At 44.3% G+C, this 21,933-nt stretch overlaps 1 protein-coding gene across 1 annotated transcript in view; it reads right to left on the bottom strand.

Annotated features, from left to right (window-relative positions):
• Positions 1 to 21,933, bottom strand: part of LOC126272580 (uncharacterized) — a 97,310-nt gene that overhangs the window by 54,932 nt on the left and 20,445 nt on the right. The window contains exon 2 of the mRNA XM_049975506.1: positions 21,465 to 21,711. Within this exon, the coding sequence (XP_049831463.1) occupies positions 21,465 to 21,711 (247 nt within the window). The remainder of the gene's footprint in view (positions 1 to 21,464; positions 21,712 to 21,933) is intronic.

Genomic DNA, 21,933 nt, shown 5'->3' with positions numbered 1-21,933 from the left:
CATTTCAATATCAATATTTTAGGCAAGGTGCAAAAGCGCCAGTATAGTTCCCGCGAAAAGTTGGCCCATTAGTGTGTTACGCGTGGGATGCGGATGGAAAGTTACCTGGTCTTGCTTGGAGCGCGAATCTGAGAGAGAAATGCTGACGCTGGCGCCAGCAACCTATGGTTGTCCGTGCCTCGTACCACGCAGCGGCTATCTAATAAATTTCGCACAGGTATAACACGCATTCTTGAAAGCTAATTATAAAGTCGTTTGTTATAAAGTCGTATGTGTAGAAAAGAAAGTGATACTGAATTAAGAGTGTTGTAAAGCAACACAATTAGCATAAGAAAAACAGCGAATACTGTGAGTGATTGAGGTTGGCAGCGGTCTGTACAACAAGACCGCAACGCGGTTGTTTGGGGTTTAAATCACTCAGCTCGCTCTCGGTGACACAAGCCTGTTAACTTGTTACTTATATGGATATGGTGTATGTTCTTTCGGACATGTCCGAAAGACCAGACACCATATCCATATAAGTATATAGTTCTGGCAATACAGGCCATGACCTCCTTCTTCTGTGCGGATACACAAATATTCCCCGAACTCTTACGGGACTTGGTAAGAATGTCTTCCACGAGTAATGAGTGCGTTGGGGTGGGACACAACGAATGTAGTGTGTGGACATACTAGGTGAGAATGTGGGTCTCGCAGGAGGCGTGCGCGGGATAGTCCCTGTAGTTGCACTATCCTCTGTGCCCTCGATGGCTCAGATGGATAGAGCGTCTGCCATGTAAGTAGGTGATTTCGGGCTCGGATCCCGGACGGGGCACACATTTTCACCTGTCCTCGTTGATATATATCAACGCCCGTCAGCAGCTGAAGGTATTAATATAATTCTAAATTCTGTTAACTTGTGTCTGCATGTCTCTCCAACTTCCGTGGAGCAGTCTGCTTGTTCCACTTAGCAATGCCACCGACTGCGAAAAAGCAAAATTTTAAATTCACGCAAGACTTTCAAAAAGAGTTTTCTTTTTTACAGAAGTCTTCATCCCCTTCGGATTTACGACGCAATAAATGCATATGGACGTTTTCCGTACCTCACGCTGGCAAACACGATATGCAACGCCATCTAATACCTCACAAACATTAAAAAAAGCGCTGACCGCTGCAAGTACATCGTCATCACTGTCATCATGCTTTCCACGAGAGAAATACAGCGATCAATAACCTGAAAGAGCCGGAGGTTGTGAGCCTTCAACACCGTCAGTCACAGAGTTTTAGACTGGTGAAGTGCACTTCTAAATTAATTCAAAAAGTATTTGAAAAGAAGTTTCACTGCGTTAAAACTAAGAGCGAGGCTGTTGTATAGAGAGTGGTTGTGCCGTATTCTTCAGCCACTCTGATGACAGATCTTAATTATAACTAATTTATCTGCACATTTACATATATTTCAGACCATAAAGCCGTCAAAATATTTACCATGCTGGTGCAGTACTTCTATCTTACAACTAGAATTAACGTCATAATACCAGATATCCTGATTTTACCTGGCGAGACTGCATTCAGTACATATGATACTTTAATCGACATACTTGAAAAGCACGATCTTCAGGAGGAAGTGACTGGAATTTGTGATGATAAGCCCAATGTAAATTCTGGTGCAGTTCAGAGTGAAGGACAATGTAACATTTTCTTAAAGCTTCAATAGGAGGAGTTGATGTCAGGTGCATAGCACGCATTGCGCACCACGCTACACTAACATCAGTAGATTTGTACCAGCGGACATTATATTGCTACGAAGATATATTCGTACTTTCGATTCGTACTTTTGTATCTGCACAATGCATGCAGAAGCTCTCAAATATTTTCGCGAAGAGACAACGATGCAGTACAAAAGAATTTCCGGATATACCAAAACAAGATGGCTTGCACTTTAGCCTGCAGTTGAGAGAATCTTGAAAATGTATGTACCATTGAAAGGTTATTTTTTATCTCAAAAAATGTCCAGCTGTACTAAATGTATTCTTCTTTAATGAATGCTCGAAGCTGTGGCTAAAATTAGTAGATGTTCAAGCTGTATTATTTAACGATTCCGTGAAAATGATCAAGGAGACAAAATTAGCTTTACAGAAGTTTCTCTCTTGTTTGTGGATCTGAAAAAAATTACACAAACCACATAGAAAACAAGCATATTACTCCGCGCACAGTAAACTAGTTAAAAAAGCTTGCGGAGGGCGGGTAAAGCGACATAAATTATTTTGTGGGCAACATATGCAGCGCCTATCACGGCTCCATCGAGCACCTATAGAAATATATTCATCAGTACAGTAAATTCGAAACATGCAATTGGATGCCGAAATGGGTTGACGTGTAACAGATATACCAACAGTTAATAAAGCAGATCCCTACGACGGAAACGACAACAGCAGTATGTAACATATTCGCCGAAGTAAGTTGCGTCTCAAATTGCGTGGACCACGATGTACTGAAGAGAAGAAAATAACTACGGAGCGACCGTTAGAAAAACTTAATAAACGGCAAATACAAAATAAAAACTGTCTGATGATCGTCCAGTACCTACGCTGTTTATCAGATATGAACGCACGTGCAGAACGAGTATTTAACTCCACGTGGATACCAGAAAAATAGCCACTGAAGCTGAAACGCTACGTGCAGTGCTTACTGTAAAATTCCATACGGGAATTTGCGAAATTTTTAAAAATGTTCAAATGTGTGTGAAATCTTATGGGACTTAACTGCTAAGGTCATCAGTCCCTAAGCTTACACATTACTTAAGCTAAATTATCCTAAGGACAAACACACACACCCATGCCCGAGGGAGGACTCGAACCTCCGCCGGGACCATCCGCACAGTCCATGTGAAACTTTTATCAAATTCTTAAACAAGAATTAATCAAAAAATGTCACAAATGTCAGAAATATGAATTTAAAATTAAATGTTAGTAACTTACGTTTCACTTCCCATTTCAGCACAACTGAGACACTCAGTCACTTACAGTGAGTCACCACCCACATCCACAAAACAACCTGCATCGAGTATTTCTAATGCTGGCAGCCTCTACACTCACAACGCCCTGGAAGAGTCGTGCAGAATAATGTGGAAATTTTGGAAATTGGTGGTAAGTTCCTATGGGACCAAACTGCTGAGGTGATCGGCCCCCAGGCTTACATACTACTTAATCTAACTTAAAGTAATTTACGCTAAGGGCAACACCCACACCCATGCCCGAGGGGGGAATCAAACCTTTGACGGGGAGAGCCGCGCAAACCGTGGCAAGGCGCCTATGACCACGCGAATCCGTAGGGGGAATACCGTGGCCAGTAGATGAGCAGTAGGCAGGGCACACGTGGGGAGAGCAGTTGTGGTGGGGTTTATTGGCAGACACTGTAGGGAAAATGATGGGCACTGGAGGGGAAGGGCTTTTTAGACTTAAGCCTACACTCACATATTTTTGTAAATACTAAGTACAGCCGCTCCACACACCCTTGTGTGGTGACCATTCAAAATGATCTGTCACCTCCGCTTGGTTGGTATGTAGAAGGAATTTCGCTGAAAATGCAGCGACTTATTTTCGCCTGGCTTGTTAACTATTTCTAACTTTCAAAAAAGCGTCACGAGTGGCGAATTTTGAGGAAAACCTACACGTTTCTCTTGTTGCCCGGTTAAAATTTTTTTCTTCTGCCAAAAGTCGGCGGAGTTTACCCAGTGTCAACTCACTAGCCTGTTGTAGAGCCACAGCTGTGAGAGAATTCTGAAACATTGGGTCACTATTGAAGAACTGAGAAAAATTGAGGCCACTATCTTATGAAAGTGCACATCCTCTAGGCGCGGAGTGACCGCGCTGTTTATGGCGCCATGTCGCGGATTGTGCAGACCCTCCCGCCGGAGGTTCGAGTCCTCCCCCAGGCATGGGTGTGTGTGTCATTCTTAGCATAAGTTAGTTTAAGTTGTGTGTAAGTCTAAGGACCGATGATATTCGCAGTTTGGCCCCTTAGGAATTTACACACATTCCAAGATTTTCACATCCTTTGTAAGAAATAAATGTGTAATGTCTTTACTGATATTGTGCCAAAACAGATATCATTTATCGTTTCGCCAGCTATCGATGACACATAAAAACTCCATTCTTCCACCGAAAAAGTCCGTAGTGAGTGAAATAACATGCTAAATAATGAGATTTTGCATATTAGTCATATGGTAAAATACTCTCCTCTTTGAAACTTCCTGGCAGATTAAAATGTGTGCCGGACCTTTGCCTTTCTCGGGCAAGTGCTCTACCATCTGAGCTATCCAAGCACCACGTGCTCTACCATCTGAGCTACCCAAGCACCACGTGCGGTCAGTTCGCCGGAAGTAGGTGGAGGTAGGACGTAGTGTGGTGTGCGCTGCGCCGTCTGTGCTTCCGCGTGCTAAGTACTGCGATTGATGCGGCTTAAAACTCTGTTTCTAGAACAGTTCGAGAAGTAATGAGTAGCATGCAGTGATGGCTCAACCAAGTCGAAAAGATACGTTGAAACTTACCATTGATCCTCGATGTGCCAGACCCAAGTCGTTTGAAGTAGAAAATTCGTTAGCAGAAGAGGTCAAGCTCTCCTTCAATTATGTAATTGGGTTCCACCTGTCTATTGCAGCTTGTGTCGCGTTTGTTAAAATGCGTAGTTCCGAGTTGTGCGAGAAAATAATTGAGTCTTCCGGAGGTGTCATGAAATTTAAGCACTCAGATGGAAACGTTGGTGAAGTAACCGTTGCACATGCTGGTTTTGGCATTCGCACAATTCGAATCTTCGAGTTGCCTTTTGAGATTACAACGGACGAAATTAATGCCGTAATTTCACCCTTCGGGAAAGTTCTCAGCAACTTTGCCGAGAAATGTTCAAGCGCGCATAAATTCCCAGTACTAAATGGCGTACGGCAGCTTCGAGTAGAGTTACAAAAGCACATCCCGTCGTATATCAATGTCTGCGGATATAGAGGGATTGTAATTTATGACGACCAACCGCGAACCTGGCCGCTGTAACAAGCCTGGGCACGTTCGCGCAGAATGTATACAGCGGCGCGTTGCACAGCTGCCGGCCGGCGAGGCCGCCAGGCCACCTGCGATGACAACACGGCCTGCAACTTACACCGCCGTGGCACGCGAACGGCCAACTACTTCCTCAGCCCCTGAATCGTGTGCAAATACAAATTCTCCAGACACTGAAATTCCGATGGGCGTCAGTGCCGTCATAGCCGACGACCTACAAGAGTCCCGCCAATCTACGGAAACAGTTGAAGTTCCACCGAAACAGGCACCTGCAACTGTAAAGGCAGCAGATCCGCCGGAAGTTGAAGACCGACACACCTTGCAGGAAAGTGACACTATCTTGGATACTGAAGAAAGTCCGTCGATAAGCAATTCTCCAAGGAAAAATAAGAAACGCCGGCTGGCGCGCAAAGGTGCAGAGGAGACAGCTCCCAAATTCCGACAAAAAGTGTACGAAACAGGTAGTACCTTAAGCCAACAGATCTATAGCAACACGAAAGCGACACCAGTTTCTGAGGAGCGTTCCCCTTCTGCGCTGGAAAAACGAGACGTCCAAGGAAAGCCAACAAAGAAAGCAGCAAACCACCCCCAAGAAACGAGTCACTCTCATGAAGCTTCACTCATCCCTCCCACGACGACAACCACAACCAGCTGGGCAGACGAAAGCGACCATAGCAATGCCGACGAAGAAATGACAGAAGTTTCAGAAACTAAGACAGACTGTAAGCTAGCTCCACAGATGGCTGATTTCTTCAACGAAGACGTCTCCGTGAACGAACATTCTAAAGAACAAGGACACACCACTGAAACATTTGCTACCAATGAATTTTATTAAAATCCGTTTTAAAGCTGACGCTTGCGAGACAAAACAGAAGAATGATTTTTAAAGTTAGATCAAGTAGAACGAAGAATGTCGCACATACAAGCATACAAAATCGTGACAGTAAACCTTAATAAGATTCATAGTTCCTTTAAACTACAGAACTTAAAAGATTTTATATATGCTTCTGACAGTGACATTACACTTTTACAAGAAGTGACTGACACTGAGCTTGGTAACGTACCTGGCTTCAACGCCATTACAAACCCAGGGCATGGAGCGGAAATGGGCACGGCTCTGCTCACAAAGGAGGGCATAGCAGCCCAAGATGTAGTAAAGCTACCAAACAGTAAAGGCATAGCGGCCACAATAAACAAAATACGACTCATTAACGTGTATGCCCCTTCAGGATTCAGTAACAGGCACCGCAGAACGGAGTTCTTTAAAGAGGAAATTTTCCCACTATCTGGAACTCAATATGAATACCTTATCCTGGGCGGAGATTTTAACTGTGTTTTGCATGCCAAAGACCAAACTCCCAATTTCAACAAGTGTACTGGACTGGAACGTATAGTTAATGACTTAAGAGTAATAGACTCATGGGAATATATGCGCGGTGCAGCCCCTGGCTTCACCCACGCCACAAGTCACTCGGCGAGCCGTCTCGACAGGATATATGTAACGCACAATTTGAAACACCTCATTTTGCGGTCCGAAGTATGGCCTACCGTCATGCTGCATACATATGCACAATCAGTCTCATAAAACAAGGACCTTCCGAGATAGAGGCACATGGAAGCTCAACGTGTCACATCTGGAAGACCATGCTTGTCCGGAGGCATTTTACTACTACTCAAAAGACAAAAACGTTTGGTACAAATCAACTATAGACTTTTACTTTCAATGTGTAAGGGATTTGTACAAGTCCGATGCAACAGTTGTGGACAACTACGAAATAATTAACAAAATTAAAGCAAAAATTTTAGCACTACGGCGTAAACAACTGGAAGGCTACCAAATAAGCTCGCGTGCCCAGAATACAGCACAGCACGAGGTCACTTCCATTTATCATGTCATTCGTGAAAGCAAAAGGGCGTCTCGCAAGATATTATCTGAAATAACAACTGATGATGGAAGGAAGCTGACGAAGCAAAGAGAGATTAAAGAGGCAATCGTACAGTATTTTGAATCCTTAATGTCTTGTCAACCGGTTGACGAGGAGCTTCAAGAAGAGTTAATGATCAACCTCGAGGGTAAAGTATACCACGCAGAAGCACAAACTCTCATCTCGGAAGTGACTGAAGAAGACGTCGAAGAAGCTATATATGGAAGCACGAAAAATAAGGCACCAGGGGCAGATTGAATTCCGGCAGAATTTTATCGCAGATTCAGTGTCCTCGTAAAAGGCAAGTTTACTCTCATCTGCAACGAACTGCTAAACCTTGAAAATGACATCCCGAAAGAATTTCGAGAGGGACTCGTAGTGTTACTGCCAAATACTACTAATACGAATCTGTAAGCGCTCTGAGGCCAATTACGCTTTTAAACAGCGATAACAAAATCTTTGGCCGCATCCTCGCTCGCAGGCAGAAAACCACAATGACCAGCGTCACTGGCCCTTATCAAACAAGTGTGGGCAAAGACAGAAGAATTCTCCAGACCCTCTGTGGTTACAGATAAAATATGCACTCATCTCACTCGACTTTGATAAAGCCTTCGACAGGGTTAATCATAGTTTCCTCCTTCGCACCATGGGCGCAATGGGCTTCCCACCTAGATTCATTGCGATAGTAAGAAATACATTAACAAAAAACTCAGCCAGATTTGTCATCTATGGACACATTAGCCGCCGGTTGACGTCACCAGCTCCATTAGACAAGGGTGTTCAATGTCAATGGCACACTTCGCCATCGCCATCGAGCCCCTGCTTGCCTCCCTTATGAAACATCTACAAGGACTACAAATACATGGAGAAAAGGTCGTGTACAAGGCATACGCTGATGATGTTGGCTTCCTAGTCGTGGATGGCGCTGAAGTACAGAGCGCACTACGAACAGTAACAAAATATGAACAGGCATCTGGTGCAAAACTTAATAGAACAAAGTCGGGGATTTTCAGCATCGGCTGTATAATTGGGACGCAAACGCAGTATCTTTTACGCGAGCTTGTAACCATGAAATGTCTGGGCATAGATTTTACAAGAAATATCAAGTACACTATTGCTGCGAATTATCGAAAATTATTTAACAGCATACGCGCCTCTGTACAAGCACATAGTATTAGGAAACTCGATGAACTTCAAAAAGTAGAAGTTTCAAATGTATACATCACATCCAAAGTTAATTATGTAGCACAAGTTCTGCCACCACCTGCGACTTTGTTGAAAAGCATCGCATCTACGCTAGGACACTTTGTGCGCCGCAGACGTATTTTCAAAGTCAAATATGACATTCTGATGCTCCCTACGAAATGTGGTGATGGGTTAAATGTCACCGATGTCAGCAAAAAAGCACAAGCCTTATACCTTTCTACCACATACAAACAATGGAAAGAGCCAACTGGTACCCTTGCTGCACATTTGTTAAACGAAATAGCTCCTGCTGACGTCATTGCACCTACAAATGTCCAATACAAACCCAACGGACTATACCACTTGAAACACTTTTTCGTAGAATACAGCTACATGCACGCAAGGATTCCTGGAAAGACATCATGAAAGTAAAAGAACTTTACAATAACTTGATGAAAGACAAACCCAGAAACGACGTAGAACAAAAGTATCCTTGTTATAACTGGGAAACAATATGGGAAAATATTCACTGCCGCAACCTGCCAACGTATGTCAAATCGACCTCGTACTTTGCTGTAAACAGAAAAATTACGACGAACTCTAAATTTTACTCTATTCGATCGGCCGAGTCACCGCTCTGTACATTATGTAATATACCAGATGCCGAAGAGCATAGATTGCTGTGTGACAGGGTAAAAGAAATATGGCCACTGAATAAATTTTGATAAATAATCAGCATTGGCGGCCGAAGACTTCCGGCATAAGAAGTCAGCCTCATTCTGCCAACGGCCTTGTCAAAGAGAGCGGAGGAGCGGATAGAGGTTCAGGGCAATCTCTTGTCCTAGAGGTGGGAAATTGCCCCTAAAGGCGGAAGAATCAGCAATGATCAACGACATGAGGATGCAGAAGGCAATGGAAACCACTGCATTAAAGACACGTAACGTGTATCCACAGGACATGTGGCCTGTAGTTGAAGAAGTGTCATGATGATCTCTCCATTGGCAAAAGATTCCGGAATAGTCCCCCATTCGGATCTCCGGGAGGAGACTGCCAAGGGGGAGGTTACCATGAGAAAAAGATTGAATAATCAACGAAAGGATAATGTTCTACGAGTCGGGGCGTGGAATGTCAGAAGCTTGAGCGTAGTAGGGAAACTAGAAAATCTGAAAAGGGAAATGCAAAGGCTCAATCTAGATATAGTAGGGGTCAGTGAAGTGGAAGGAAGACAAGGATTTCTAGTCAGATGAGTATTGGGTAATATCAACAGCAGCCGAAAATGGTATAACAGGTGTATGATTCGTTATGAATAGGAAGGTAGGGCAGAGGGTGTGTTACTGTGAACAGTTCAGTGACCGGGTTGTTCTAATCAGAATCGACAGCAGACCAACACCGACAACGATAGTTCAGGTATACATGCCGACGTCGAAAGCTGAAGATGAACAGATAGAGAAACTGTATGAGGATATTGAAAGGGTAATGCAGTATGTAAAGGGGGACGAAAATCTAATAGTCATGGGCAACTGGAATGCAGTTGTAGGGGAAGGAGTAGAAGAAAAGGTTATAGGAGAATATGGGCTTGGGACAAGGAATGAAAGAGGAGAAAGACTAATTGAGTTCTGTGACAAGTTTCAGCTAGTAATAGGTAATACCCTGTTCAAGAATCAGAAGAGGAGGAGGTATACTTGGAAAAGGCCGGGAGATACGGGAAGATTTCAATTAGATTACATCATGGTGAGACAGAGATTCCGAAATCAGATACTGGATTGTAAGGCGTACCCAGGAGCAGATATAGACTCAGATCACAATATAGTAGTGATGAAGAGTGGGCTGAAGTTCAAGACATTAGTCAGGAAGAGTCAATACGAAAAGAAGTGGGATATGGAAGTTCTAAGGAATGACGAGATACGTTTGAAGTTCTCTAACGCTATAGATATAGCAATAAGGAATAGCGCAGTAGGCATTACAGTTGAAGAGGAATGGACATCTCTAAAAAGGGCCATCACGGAAGTTGGGAAGGAAAACATAGGTACAAAGAAGGTAGCTGCGATGAAACCATGGGTAACAGAAGAAATACTTCAGTTGATTGATGAAAGGAGGAAGTTCTGGGAAAATCAGGAATACAGAAATACAAGTCGCTGAGGAATGAAATAAATAGGAAGTGCAGGGAAGCTAAGACGAAATGGCTGCAGGGAAAATGTGAAGACATCGAAAAAGATATGATTGTCGGAAGGACAGACTCGCCGGCCGCGGTGGTCTCGCGGTTCTAGGCGCGCAGTCCGGAACCGTGCGACTGCTACGGTCGCAGGTTCTAATCCTGCCTCGGGCATGGATGTGTGTGATGTCCTTCAGTTAGTTAGGTTTAAGTAGTTCTAAGTTCTAGGGGTCTAATGACCACAGCAGGTACGTCCCATAGTGCTCAGAGCCATTTGAACCAAAGGACAGACTCAGCATATAAGAAAGTCAAAACAACCTTTGGTGACTAAAAGCAACGGTGGTAACATTAAGAGTGCAACGGGAATTCCACTGTTAAATGCAGAGGAGAGAGCAGATAGGTGGAAAGAATACATTGAAAGCCTCTATGAGGGTGAAGATTTGTCTGATGTGATAGAAGAAGAAACAGGAGTCGATTTAGAAGAGATAGGGGATCCAGTATTAGAATCGGAATTTAAAAGAGCTTTGGAGGACTTACGGTCAAATAAGGCAGAAGGGATAGATACGATTCCATCAGAATTTCTATAATCATTAGGGGAAGTGGCAACAATACGACTATTCACGTCGGTGTGTAGAATATATGAGTCTGGCGACATACCATCTCACTTTCGGAAAAGCATCATCCACACAATTCCGAAGACGGCAAGAGCTGACAAGTGCGAGAATTATCGCACAATCAGCTTAACAGCTCATGCATCGAAGCTGCTTACAAGAATAATATACAGAAGAATGGAAAAGAAAATTGAGAATGTGCCAGGTGACGATCAGTTTGGCTTTAGGAAAAGTAAAGGCACGAGAGAGGCAATTCTGACGTTACGGCTAATAATGGAAGCAAAGCTAAAGAAAAATCAAGACACGTTCATAGGATTTGTCGACCTGGAAAATGCGTTCGACAACATAAAATGGTGCAAGCTGTTCGAGATTCTGAAAAAAGTAGGGGTAAGTTATAGGGAGAGACGGGTCATATACAGTATGTACAACAACCAAGAGGGAATAATAAGAGTGGACGATCAAGAACGAAGTGCTCGTATTAAGAAGGGTGTAAGACAAGGCTGTAGCCTTTCGCCCCTACTCTTCAATCTGTACATCGAGGAAGCAATGATGAAAATAAAAGAAAGGTTCAGGAGTGGAATTAAAATACAAGGTGAAAGGATATCAATGATACGATTCGCTGATGACATTGCTATCCTGAGTGAAAGTGAAGAATAATTAAATGATCTGCTGAACGGAATGAACAGTGTAATGAGTACACAGTATGGTTTGAGAGTAAATCGGAGAAAGACGAAGGTAATGAGAAGTAGTAGAAATGAGAACAACAAGAAACTTAACATAAGGATTGATGGTCACGAAGTCAATGAAGTTAAGGAATTCTGCTACCTACGCAGTAAAGTAACCAATGACGGACGGAGCAAGGAGGACATCAAAAGCAGACTCGCTATGGCAAAAAAGGCATTTCTGGCCAAGAGAAGTCTACTAATATCGAATACCGTCCTTAATTTGAGGAAGAAATTTCTGAGAATGTACGTCTGGAGTACAGCATTGTATTGTAGTGAAACATGGACTGTGGGAAAACCGGAACAGAAGAGAATAGAAGCATTTGAGATGTGGTGCTATACACGAATGTTGAAAATTAGGTGGACTGATAAGGTAAGGAATTAGGAGGTTCTAAGCAGAATTGGAGAGGAAAGGAATATGTGGAAAACACTGATAAGGAGAAGGGACGGGATGATAGGACATCTGCTAAGACATGAGGGAATGACTTCCATGGTACTAGAGGGAGCTGTAGAGGGCAAGAACTGTAGAGGAAGACAGAGATTGGAATACGTTAAGCAAATAATTGAGGACCTAGGTTGCAAGTGCTACTCTGAGATGAAGAGGTTAGCACAGGAAAGGAATTCGTGGCGGGCAGTATGAAACCAGTCAGTAGACTGACGACAAAAAAAAAAAGAGGCAAAAGATAGCGAGTGTCAGCAGAACTACGCCCAATGCCGTTACGACTGCTGAATTTTTAAACCCTGACGGGATATTTTACTGTAAAACAAAACGAAATGCAATTAACTGGTTGAAAGGCCAAACAATGCATTACATCCTAACAAAAGAATCAAGCAATAGCGAGGGCTTCTGGGTATACCTTACAACTGAGCACCACAAGTTGATGTGTACTGAAAAATACAATGAAAATTACGCAAATTTTGTAACTAAAACAATCCTGTAACCAATAGAAATGCGTAATTTACAATACACATTCAAGCATTTCGTATATTAGAGGAATGATTTATGGTTAAAGTTTGTACTTCAAGTAGCAGGAGGAGGATTTCCAACAGAAAGTAATCAGAGAAGATCATCAGTATAGACCAGTTAAGCCTATGTGTATCTATTACTTTGTTTTGGGGGAAGCACTTTGATAAAGCCTTCGACAGGGTTAATCATAGTTTCTGTCTTTCTTTCCTTTTCTTTTCACAAGAAGACACATTTATGTTAATTATGTGTAAAATCAAGGAGTAGAAGCCTATTTTACTTCATTACCTTCTGAAGAAGGAAATTTTACTTATCAGCAATAATTAGTTTGGTTCTTTCCGTTTTTCCACGCACGGAGAACGAAATTTACAGGTGCAGTTACATTTCCATAACAATTATGTGACTGCCTTCTCAATGGAAGTTACATTTATTTTTATTCAAGCCATGTTGCAAACAAAGGCAACAGAAGGGGCATACTTAGTTTGTCGTTCAGAAGAAGTGAGTTTCCACTTATAAAAAAAAAAAAAAAGATGGGAGAGAACTTGCCCACGAAAGGCAAATGTCCCGAGTTCGAGTCTCGGTCCGGCACACAGTTTTAATCTGCCAGGAAGTTTCATGTCAGCGCACACTCCGCTGCAGAGTGAAAATCTGATTCTGGTACTCTCCTCTTTGTCTGCTATCATTTACCAAAATCTGGTTTCGATATCTGAAACCGTTTATGGTATATAAGGAACGGATGTGAATATTTTACTCTGGCTTTACGGCTGGAGCAGCGCGATTGAAAGTGAGTGTGCTACATCAGATCAATGTTCTTGATATTGGTGACAGATAGAGATCTCCACGCAACTCTAAAGAAAATTTCAATATTTTAGCTAAATTTCATATGCATTAACATATTATGTGATACGCAACAACCGCAGAAACATGGGGACCCCATTTTTTAATGTAAACTTTTTCGAAATTGGCGCAATGTCCTACTTCCATATAAATATCGCAATAACTATAACCGTTAACGAAATGACGGGCACATCACGGATTTGACATATAAAGCTAAAAGTTATGAAAAAACGAAATTTTTTGTCAAATATTTTATGTGAAATCGTTTGAGGAAGACAGCACGGCGCTTGCCTCGATTCTGTCATAGCCGAATGGCCGAAAGCTGGCAGACACGGTCGGCCTCGCATTAACGAATGAACTCTCCCAGTACTTCGCACGAAGATTTGTCACTGCACATCGACCACCGTGTCCTAGGCGGTCTCCACGGATGGGTATGAATGCAGATGCTGACAGTCAAATTGCCCACTCACTACGCTGACCACGGCATCAGAGTAAACAGACACACTGATGAGACTTGACACGCAGTTTTCTTAGCGTGTCGCCATTCCAAGCTTCTAGATTATCTGATAAGCATAATAGTCAGTGCTAAAACAGACGGTGCCGGTATCAGATATGCATTATCTTTTCGTAACGACAGGTTGTAATGTGAGATCCATTCTTGAATAGGCTTGCCTCGCTAGCGGCGTAGTGCGGCATGAGGAGCAACTCGTGTCTTAACGCCCGTTAAGAACCAGAATTCTGCTGTTCACAACACTGGGCGGAAGGGCGCCATTGACTGGCCTTGAGTAGGCGAGTGTGCCGCTTGGCGCCTTTCATTCCTCTTCCTCTCGTGGTGCAGCAGTAGGCTGGGGAGTCCAGCACGCACGGCAGCCCGCTAAGTGGGTGAGTAGCGGAGATCGAGCAGCTGATGGCTGCACTCTCAGGCCACTGCCGACGGCCAGGGGGGCAGTGCAGTGGCTCCACATGCTGCCGTGGCGCGCACAGCCACACAAACGCAACGGTCGGCTACCGCGGCAGAGTTAAGCGGGGCCTGCAACTTAGTACCGGTGCGTTCCGCCAGCCGGCTCTAGAAGCGTTCCCGGCAAACATTCAATCAGCCGCGAACTACGCACGCGCACGAGCCTTCTTCCGGCGCGGATGGTCACACTAGGATATCACCATCCGCCAATCAGGGATCGCCAACGGCCGCCAATCATCACCCCGGAATCAGCGGAGGAAGACTGGACCCGCAGTGTTAAATAGCCCGAAGAAACGGAAGCAGGTTTCTCTGTATACGCCTCCCGTCCCCCACGCGGGTCCTCTACGACCTCATTCCTTTCCCCCATCTGCTCCTATTCCTCGAACATATCCGCATACTCTACACCTCCCGCCGCCTTGATCCCCCTCACCCCCTGGTTGCTCCTCTCTTCTCCCATACCCGCCCCCTGCCATGTCTTCACTGTTGTGTCCCCCCTACCCTCCATCTCTACACCCTCAATCACCGTTCCCAAGGTGGCTTCCATCAACTCCTCCTCCAGGATGATGCCCTCTCCCTCCATTTATCCTTTTTATCATCTCTGATCCTCCTTTCTTCTGTCCTTTTCCCGGGCTCCCTCTGCTCCCCCTTCCATCCTCTTTTTATCCCAACCTCCCCTCTATTTGCCCCCCCTTCTCTCCCCCGAGTCCTTTGGTATTTACCTCCTCTGCCTTTTCCCATTCCCTCTCGTGTCTGACCTGCCTCTCTCCCACTTATGAGTCCTCTCCCTCCTTTGGTTCCCCCCTTTCGTTTTTTCCTCTCCTCCCTCCTGGTTTTCCCCCTCCTTTGTTAAGCTCGCTCCCTGCCCCCCCTCCCCCCCATCTGCCCTTGGATAGGGAGTGTCATCTTTGTGTCGACATTTTCGTGGAGTGTTTTACAGTGAGTGTTCAGTGTTGTGTGTATTTTGGGAAGTGGCTGGCTGTGATTTTTTGTCTCTTGTGAACAGAAACCATACTGTCATCATTTTTTTTAATTGTGTGTCTACTATGTTACTTGTCTGATTCCTGTGTATTTTTTTACCATTGCCAACCCTTTCCTTTATGTTTTAACTTTCCACAATTTTCCACCTTTTTACAATTTAAGTCACCGTTTTATCGCCTGCTTTTATTGTTTCTTTTCTTCTTGCGTTTTGAAAACTCTGTAGGCTGTAGAGCAGCGTACTAAGCTGCTGCCAGCCCCCCCCCCCCCCCTTCGGAGGGAGTCGAAATTCAATAAAGGAAAAAAAAACGGATTCTTTTGACTCGCTGCAGGCGGCTGCCCGGAAGATACTTCGACGCAGCTGGAACATCCATGCCACATCTTCGCCATCAACCCCGGACTCTGCGCCCGTTTCAGGAGCTCAGTCCAGATCTGCGTGACTGCTACGGTCGCAGGCTCGAATCCTGCCTCGGGCATGGATGTGTGTGATGTCCTCAGGTTAGTTAGGTTTAAGTAGTTCTAAGTTCTAGGGGACTGATGACCATAGATGTTAAGTCCCATAGTGCTCAGAGCCATTTGAACCATTTGATGTGCGACCGTCTACTTGCTCAGCATCCGCCGGAGAGCGTCGAAAGGAAATCAGACAAAAGAACGTAAATTAAGTTCAGTTGGTAATATTTAAATTCAATGAGGTCACATAATTATTTGGCTTTTTAAAAAATTTTGGCAGGAGAAGAAGCCTTTTGTTTTTCGAAGGAAGTTTATCTTTTTGTAAAATTAAGTGGTGGCCTTGCTCCACCTAATAAAAGTGTTTTGTTCGCAATTGTGTGTTGATCTGTAGATATAACACATCCATAGCTTCCTGTCCGGTCAGCGCCATGCACCAGTTGCCGACTGTGAGCGCTGTACTTCTGTAGGAGGTACAGCTTAATCGAAATGAAGGGCAGCTCACAGGCCAGGCTGCACCCGAGCGGCTGGCGACCCGTGGAAGATCACCCATTGCTCTAATCTTATCCACTGTCTTCTCTCACTTTCACCCTGAATGTTACAGTAGCCACAACGATTCACTACTGGTATTAAAGCCTTATGATTATACACTACTGGCCATGAAAATTGCTACACCACGAAGATGACTTGCTACAGACAGGATGAAGATGCTGTGATATGGAAATGATTACCTTTTCAGAGCATTCACACAAGGTTGGCGCCGGTGGCGACACCTACAACGTGCTGACATGAGGAAAGTTTCCAACCGATTTCTCATACACTAACAGCAGTTGACCGGCGTTGCCTGGTGAAACACTGTTGTTGCGATGCCTCGTGTAAGGAGGAGAAATGCATACCATCACGTTTCTAACTTTGATAAAGGCCGGATTGTAGCCTATCTATCGCGATTGCGGTTTATCGTATCGCGACATTGCTACTCACGTTGGACGGGATCCAATGAGTGTTAGCAGAATATGGAATCGGTGGGTTCAAGAGGGTAATACGGATCGCCGTGCTAGATCTCAACGGCCTTGTACCACTAGCAGTCGAGATGACAGGCATCTTATCCGCATGGCTGTAAGGGATCGTGCAGCCACGTCTCGATCCCTGCGTCAACAGATGGGGGCGTTTCCCACACAACAACCATCTGCATGAACAGTCCGACAACGTTTGCAGCAGCTTGGAGTATCAGCTCGGAGACCATGGCTGCGGATACCCTTGACGCTGATCACAGACAGCAGCGCCTGTAATGGTGTACTCAACGACGAATCTAGGTGCACGAATGGCAAAACGTCATTTTTTCGGATGAATCCAGGTTCTGTTTACAGCATCATGATGGTCGCATAAGTGGTTGGCGACATCGCAGTGAACCCACATTCGAATCTGGCGTATCACCTTGTGTCATGATATGGGGTGCCATTGGTTAAACGTCTCGATCACTTCTTGTTCGCATGACGGAACTTTCAACATTGGGTGTTACATTTAAGATGTGTTAACACCTGTGGCTCTACCCTTCATTCGATCCCAGCAAAACCCTACATTTCAGCAGGATAATGCGCAACCGCATATTGCAATGTCCTGTATGGGCGTTTCGGGATACGGAAAATGTGCGACTGCTGACCTTGCCAGCACATTCTCCAGATCTCTCGCCAATTGAAAACGTCTGGTCAATGGTGGCCGAGCAACTGGCTCGTCACAATACACCAGTCTACTCTTGATCAACTGTGGTATCGTGTTGAGGTTGCATGAGCAGCTGTACCTGTAAACGCCATTCAAGCTCTGTTTGACTGAGTGCCCAGGCGTGAGGTGGTTTTCCTGGGTATTGATTTCTCAGGATCTATGCACCCAAATTGCATGAAAATGTAATCACATGACAGTTCTAGTATAATATATTTGTCCAATGAATACTCGTTTATCATCTGAATTTCTTCTTGGTGTAGCAATTTTAATGGCCAGTAGTGTAAGTAAGCTTAGAAGCACACATACCACTAGGGAAATTATGGATACTACCTACAGGAAGACTGAAGGGGCCTTTGGAGAAAAGAGAGGCATCCGTACTAACACCAAGAGCCTCAACCAAGACATGCTAATACGTGGAAGGAGTTTATAGAGGGTCTATACAAGGAAGCTGATCTTGACGACAATATTATAGAACGGGGAGAGGATGTGGATGAAGATAGGATATACGATAATGGGACAAAATTTGATAGAGCAGTGAAAGGCCTAAGCAGAGAAAGACCCCATGGGTAGACTATATTATGTCTCAACTACTGATAGCCTAGGGATGGCCAGACACGACAAAACCTTACCATCTGGTGTGCACGATGCGAATATGGGACAGGCAAAATACCCTCACAAGGCAACATCAAATTCACCGTGTATTTTGCTGAAAAGAAAGCACGACAACAAGGTATCAGCGACCGCAATCGATCCCGCGCGAAAATTTGGGCCACAATTCTGACATTACTCTGTCATGATCTTCTGAACGTACAGCCTTTAAACTTCACGCACGTCGCTTGGTTATCACTCGCTCCACCCCTCTGCAACCGCTTAATGCCTGAGCGCCAAGTACGGTCCAGCAGGGTGACAACCAGAAACCTCTTATTCGAGGAATGTTGATGTTGAGGGAAGAGGAGAGGGGATGGGGCCACGTCTGCGAAACATGTTTTGGAATGTTGTTCGAGAACTCGTTGTTTTACGCCAATAGAGTACGTAATAGGTCAGCCTCATACACATAATGTTCATTCCTTTCATTAATACACACAGAATTTGTGAATCGCAGCACAGAAGTGTTCAGAGGAAAGAGACCCCTAGCACCAACTAGAGGTATGATACTGCGTATATTGACGAAGTGAACAAAGCACTCTCCGTTTTTTGGTTCAGCGACATTATGAACACGAACCTCGTAGTCACACCTCCACATAGTACTCGGCGGTCGGGCTTTATGCGGCTGCAGTGATTCAAGGAACACAGGGTCTGACTCACACTGTTTATTTGCAGCCAGAATAACTATTACACTAAGGTCTAATATTACACAAGAAAGAAAAAGCAAAAAGTGCAACTGTTTGCACCACAGAAGTCAGTGTTTGGGTCCATGGAGTGCTTTTTGTTTGTTTTAAATAAAGTGCACACGTCCATGCCATTTCTATCCTATGCTACCGGTGGTGGTAACAACAACAGTATTACTTACAGTGTAGTTTAAATATTTGGCTGTAGAAACGCTCCAACTCGAATACCCCTAACATTATTTACAAGTCTACTACAATCCTATAATGTCGAGTTCCTCAATGTAGTCTTATAGTGACATCATTGGTTTTAACCCAGTACAAAGTCACTTTTATGCAGCTGGTGGTTGTTTGGAGGTTTTCAGTGAAAACTTAACTTTGGTTCAGTACATACTCGACTTTACAAATGGTAGATAGCAATAGGAAGTGGTCATACATTGGTGGTTGTTTAGAGGTAATTGTTTACAGTGCAAATTTGATTATGTCTTTTATGTGTATGCACATGCTTGTCAAAATGATAGATAACAAAGAGAAGTGGTCATATATTGGAGTTGTTACAGAAAATGTCGTGACATCAGTAAATAATTGCAATTGAATAGCTCTCCTTCGAATTTCCTCATCACACTGTTATGTCAAAGTGTCTTACATCAGAAATTATGATAATACCACCCACCATTTTTAAGTGCGGTAAATCTACTGCCTGCACTTCATGATGATGCTCTCACTACTGCGTTCACACAACTGAACTAGTAACAAAAGTGGGAGGGGGAAAGAGGGACTTGATTTTCAAATTATTTTAAGTCAAGGCCTATATCAATGAGACATGGAATTTGATTTCCCATTATTTATTCAAATGAGCCGGTCAGTGTGGCCGAGCGGTTCTAGGCGCTACAGTCTGGAACCGCGCGACCACTACGGTCGTAGGTTCAAATCCTGCCTCGGGCATGGATGTGTCTGATGTCCTGAGGTTAGTTAGGTTCTAGGGGACTGACGACCTCAGACGTTAAGTCCCATAGTGCTCAGTGTAGCCGGGCGCAGTGGCCGTGCGTTTAAAGGCGCTACAGTCTGGAACCGCGTGACCGCTACTGTCGCAGGTTCGAATCCTGCCTCGGGCATGGGTGTGTGTGATGTCCTTAGGTTAGTTAAGTAGTTCTAAGTTCTAGGGGACTGATGACCACAGCAGTTAAGTCCCATAGTGCTCAGAGCCATTTGAACCATTTTTTTTCCTCAGAGTAGCCATTTATTCAAATTATTCAAATGGATCTAGGGACGATGGGACATAACTTCTGAGGTCATCAGTCCCCTAGAACTTAGAACTACTTAAGCCTAACTAACCGAAGGACATCACACACATGCATGCCCTAGGCAGGATTCGAACCTGCGACCGTAGCAGCTCGGTTCCGGACTGAAGCGCCTAGAACCGCTCGGCCACAGCGGCCAGTCCATTTGGGACTTGATTTCCAGCCATTTTTAAATCTTAAAATTAACCTAGATCAATGGCACGATCTTGGTTTTGGTCTTCATTTACCCAACAATAGATGCATGACGACCTTTTTCCCGCCATTTTTAGTGAGACAATAATTCCCCAAGAGGCGCGGGCAGAGGTCAGTACCTCGATACATAATTGATATTTAGTTGAATACACCATACGCAACTGCCCAAGAATTGTGGGCAAGGTATGAGGTTACAATGTGACTTTGAATTCGCTGCCTCAAGTGGATTACACGCACACTACTGACAGAACGTTCATGTAGAAACTTCTGTTAACAAAATACATGGTCAGTTCACTGTGTCACAGCACATTGTTGGCACCAATCGATCGTTTTGCCGACGGGCGCGCACTGGGGAGTATGGCACCTTCGAAGACATAAAAGGTCAGGGCACCGGCTCCTACAAAGCCAATCAGTTTTTAAGTCTCGGTGCAAATCGACCGACACAGTTTCGTCTCCGTCACAGTATTCATCACCTTGGAAAAAGCAAAGTAATGTCTCTCGAGTACAAATTTCGCCTCATTCGCTTGACGAGTACGACCATCTAATACTGACTGCGCTAGCCATTGGTAAGATCTCACTGTGGCCACTCTCTTTGTCACCTTGGTCGGTACATTACGATTCAGCATTCTGTCTCTCTCTCTCTCTCTCTCTCTGTCATATACGAATCAGCCTTAACGAAGGCATTCATACAGGTACTGTGTGTCCATCAGTATTGCTTAACATCTGTGAAGGCTGTCTGTAGTTGAATATTCTGTATCTATAATTTCAGAATGCACTTGTTTTGAAACTCTTCAACATCTTGTTTTTAATTTCGGACCTACTCTTACGTTCCTGTCTCCAGATTGATCAGAGACCCATTGCCAGTAGGCATGCTGCAGTCACGTCACACAGTCGGAGACTGAATAGGTAGTTGGTTTTAAAACCCTAGCAGACTGTTAATCCTTACCTCATCTGCAAACTGGGACAGTTTAGGCTGGGAGTGATGTTGAGTGAGTGTCGGGCTCACCATACTTGGTTTATCAGTTATTGGTGACTCATTTTGGAATTTCACTTTTTTATGAAGCGAAGGGTGGTGAATGGCAGTATCTTATAAAGCCTTACACTCTCGCTATGTTACATACCATTTGTCTGGTTCAGAGTCCAGGACCTCTGGAGCGACTTGGCAAAGTAAGTCTTTGGCTGAGTCGGCTTCCATGCGACGCATCCCCTCTACTATACGACATCCGTCGCTCTCCTCGGAAGGTACTGGTGCTGAGCTGTTGTGACGTGGAACCATCTGAGCAAGCATCGGGAGCGAGCTTCTGAAAGCGTCATCCGACATGGCGCCATGGCACGAGTATCTGGTTCTAGCGACGATTGAGTAAACACCTATGAAATAAAATTTACTATTATTTATCAGAACGCATGTGTGCACGCACTCATGCGCGCACACACATACACACACACACACACACACACACACACACACACACACACAACAAAACACACACATTCCCACACACAGGGCATTGCAGTGGGTGTTAGTACAGCGTAATACGAATAAAATACTCCATAAATGTGCATCCAATATTTGTTACAGAGAAAAGTTTT

This window comes from Schistocerca gregaria, chromosome 5 (genome assembly GCF_023897955.1).
Source record: "Schistocerca gregaria isolate iqSchGreg1 chromosome 5, iqSchGreg1.2, whole genome shotgun sequence".
NCBI lineage: Eukaryota > Metazoa > Arthropoda > Insecta > Orthoptera > Acrididae > Schistocerca > Schistocerca gregaria.
Note: the sequence above shows the minus strand (reverse complement) of the source record. Positions and strands in the feature narration are given on the sequence as shown.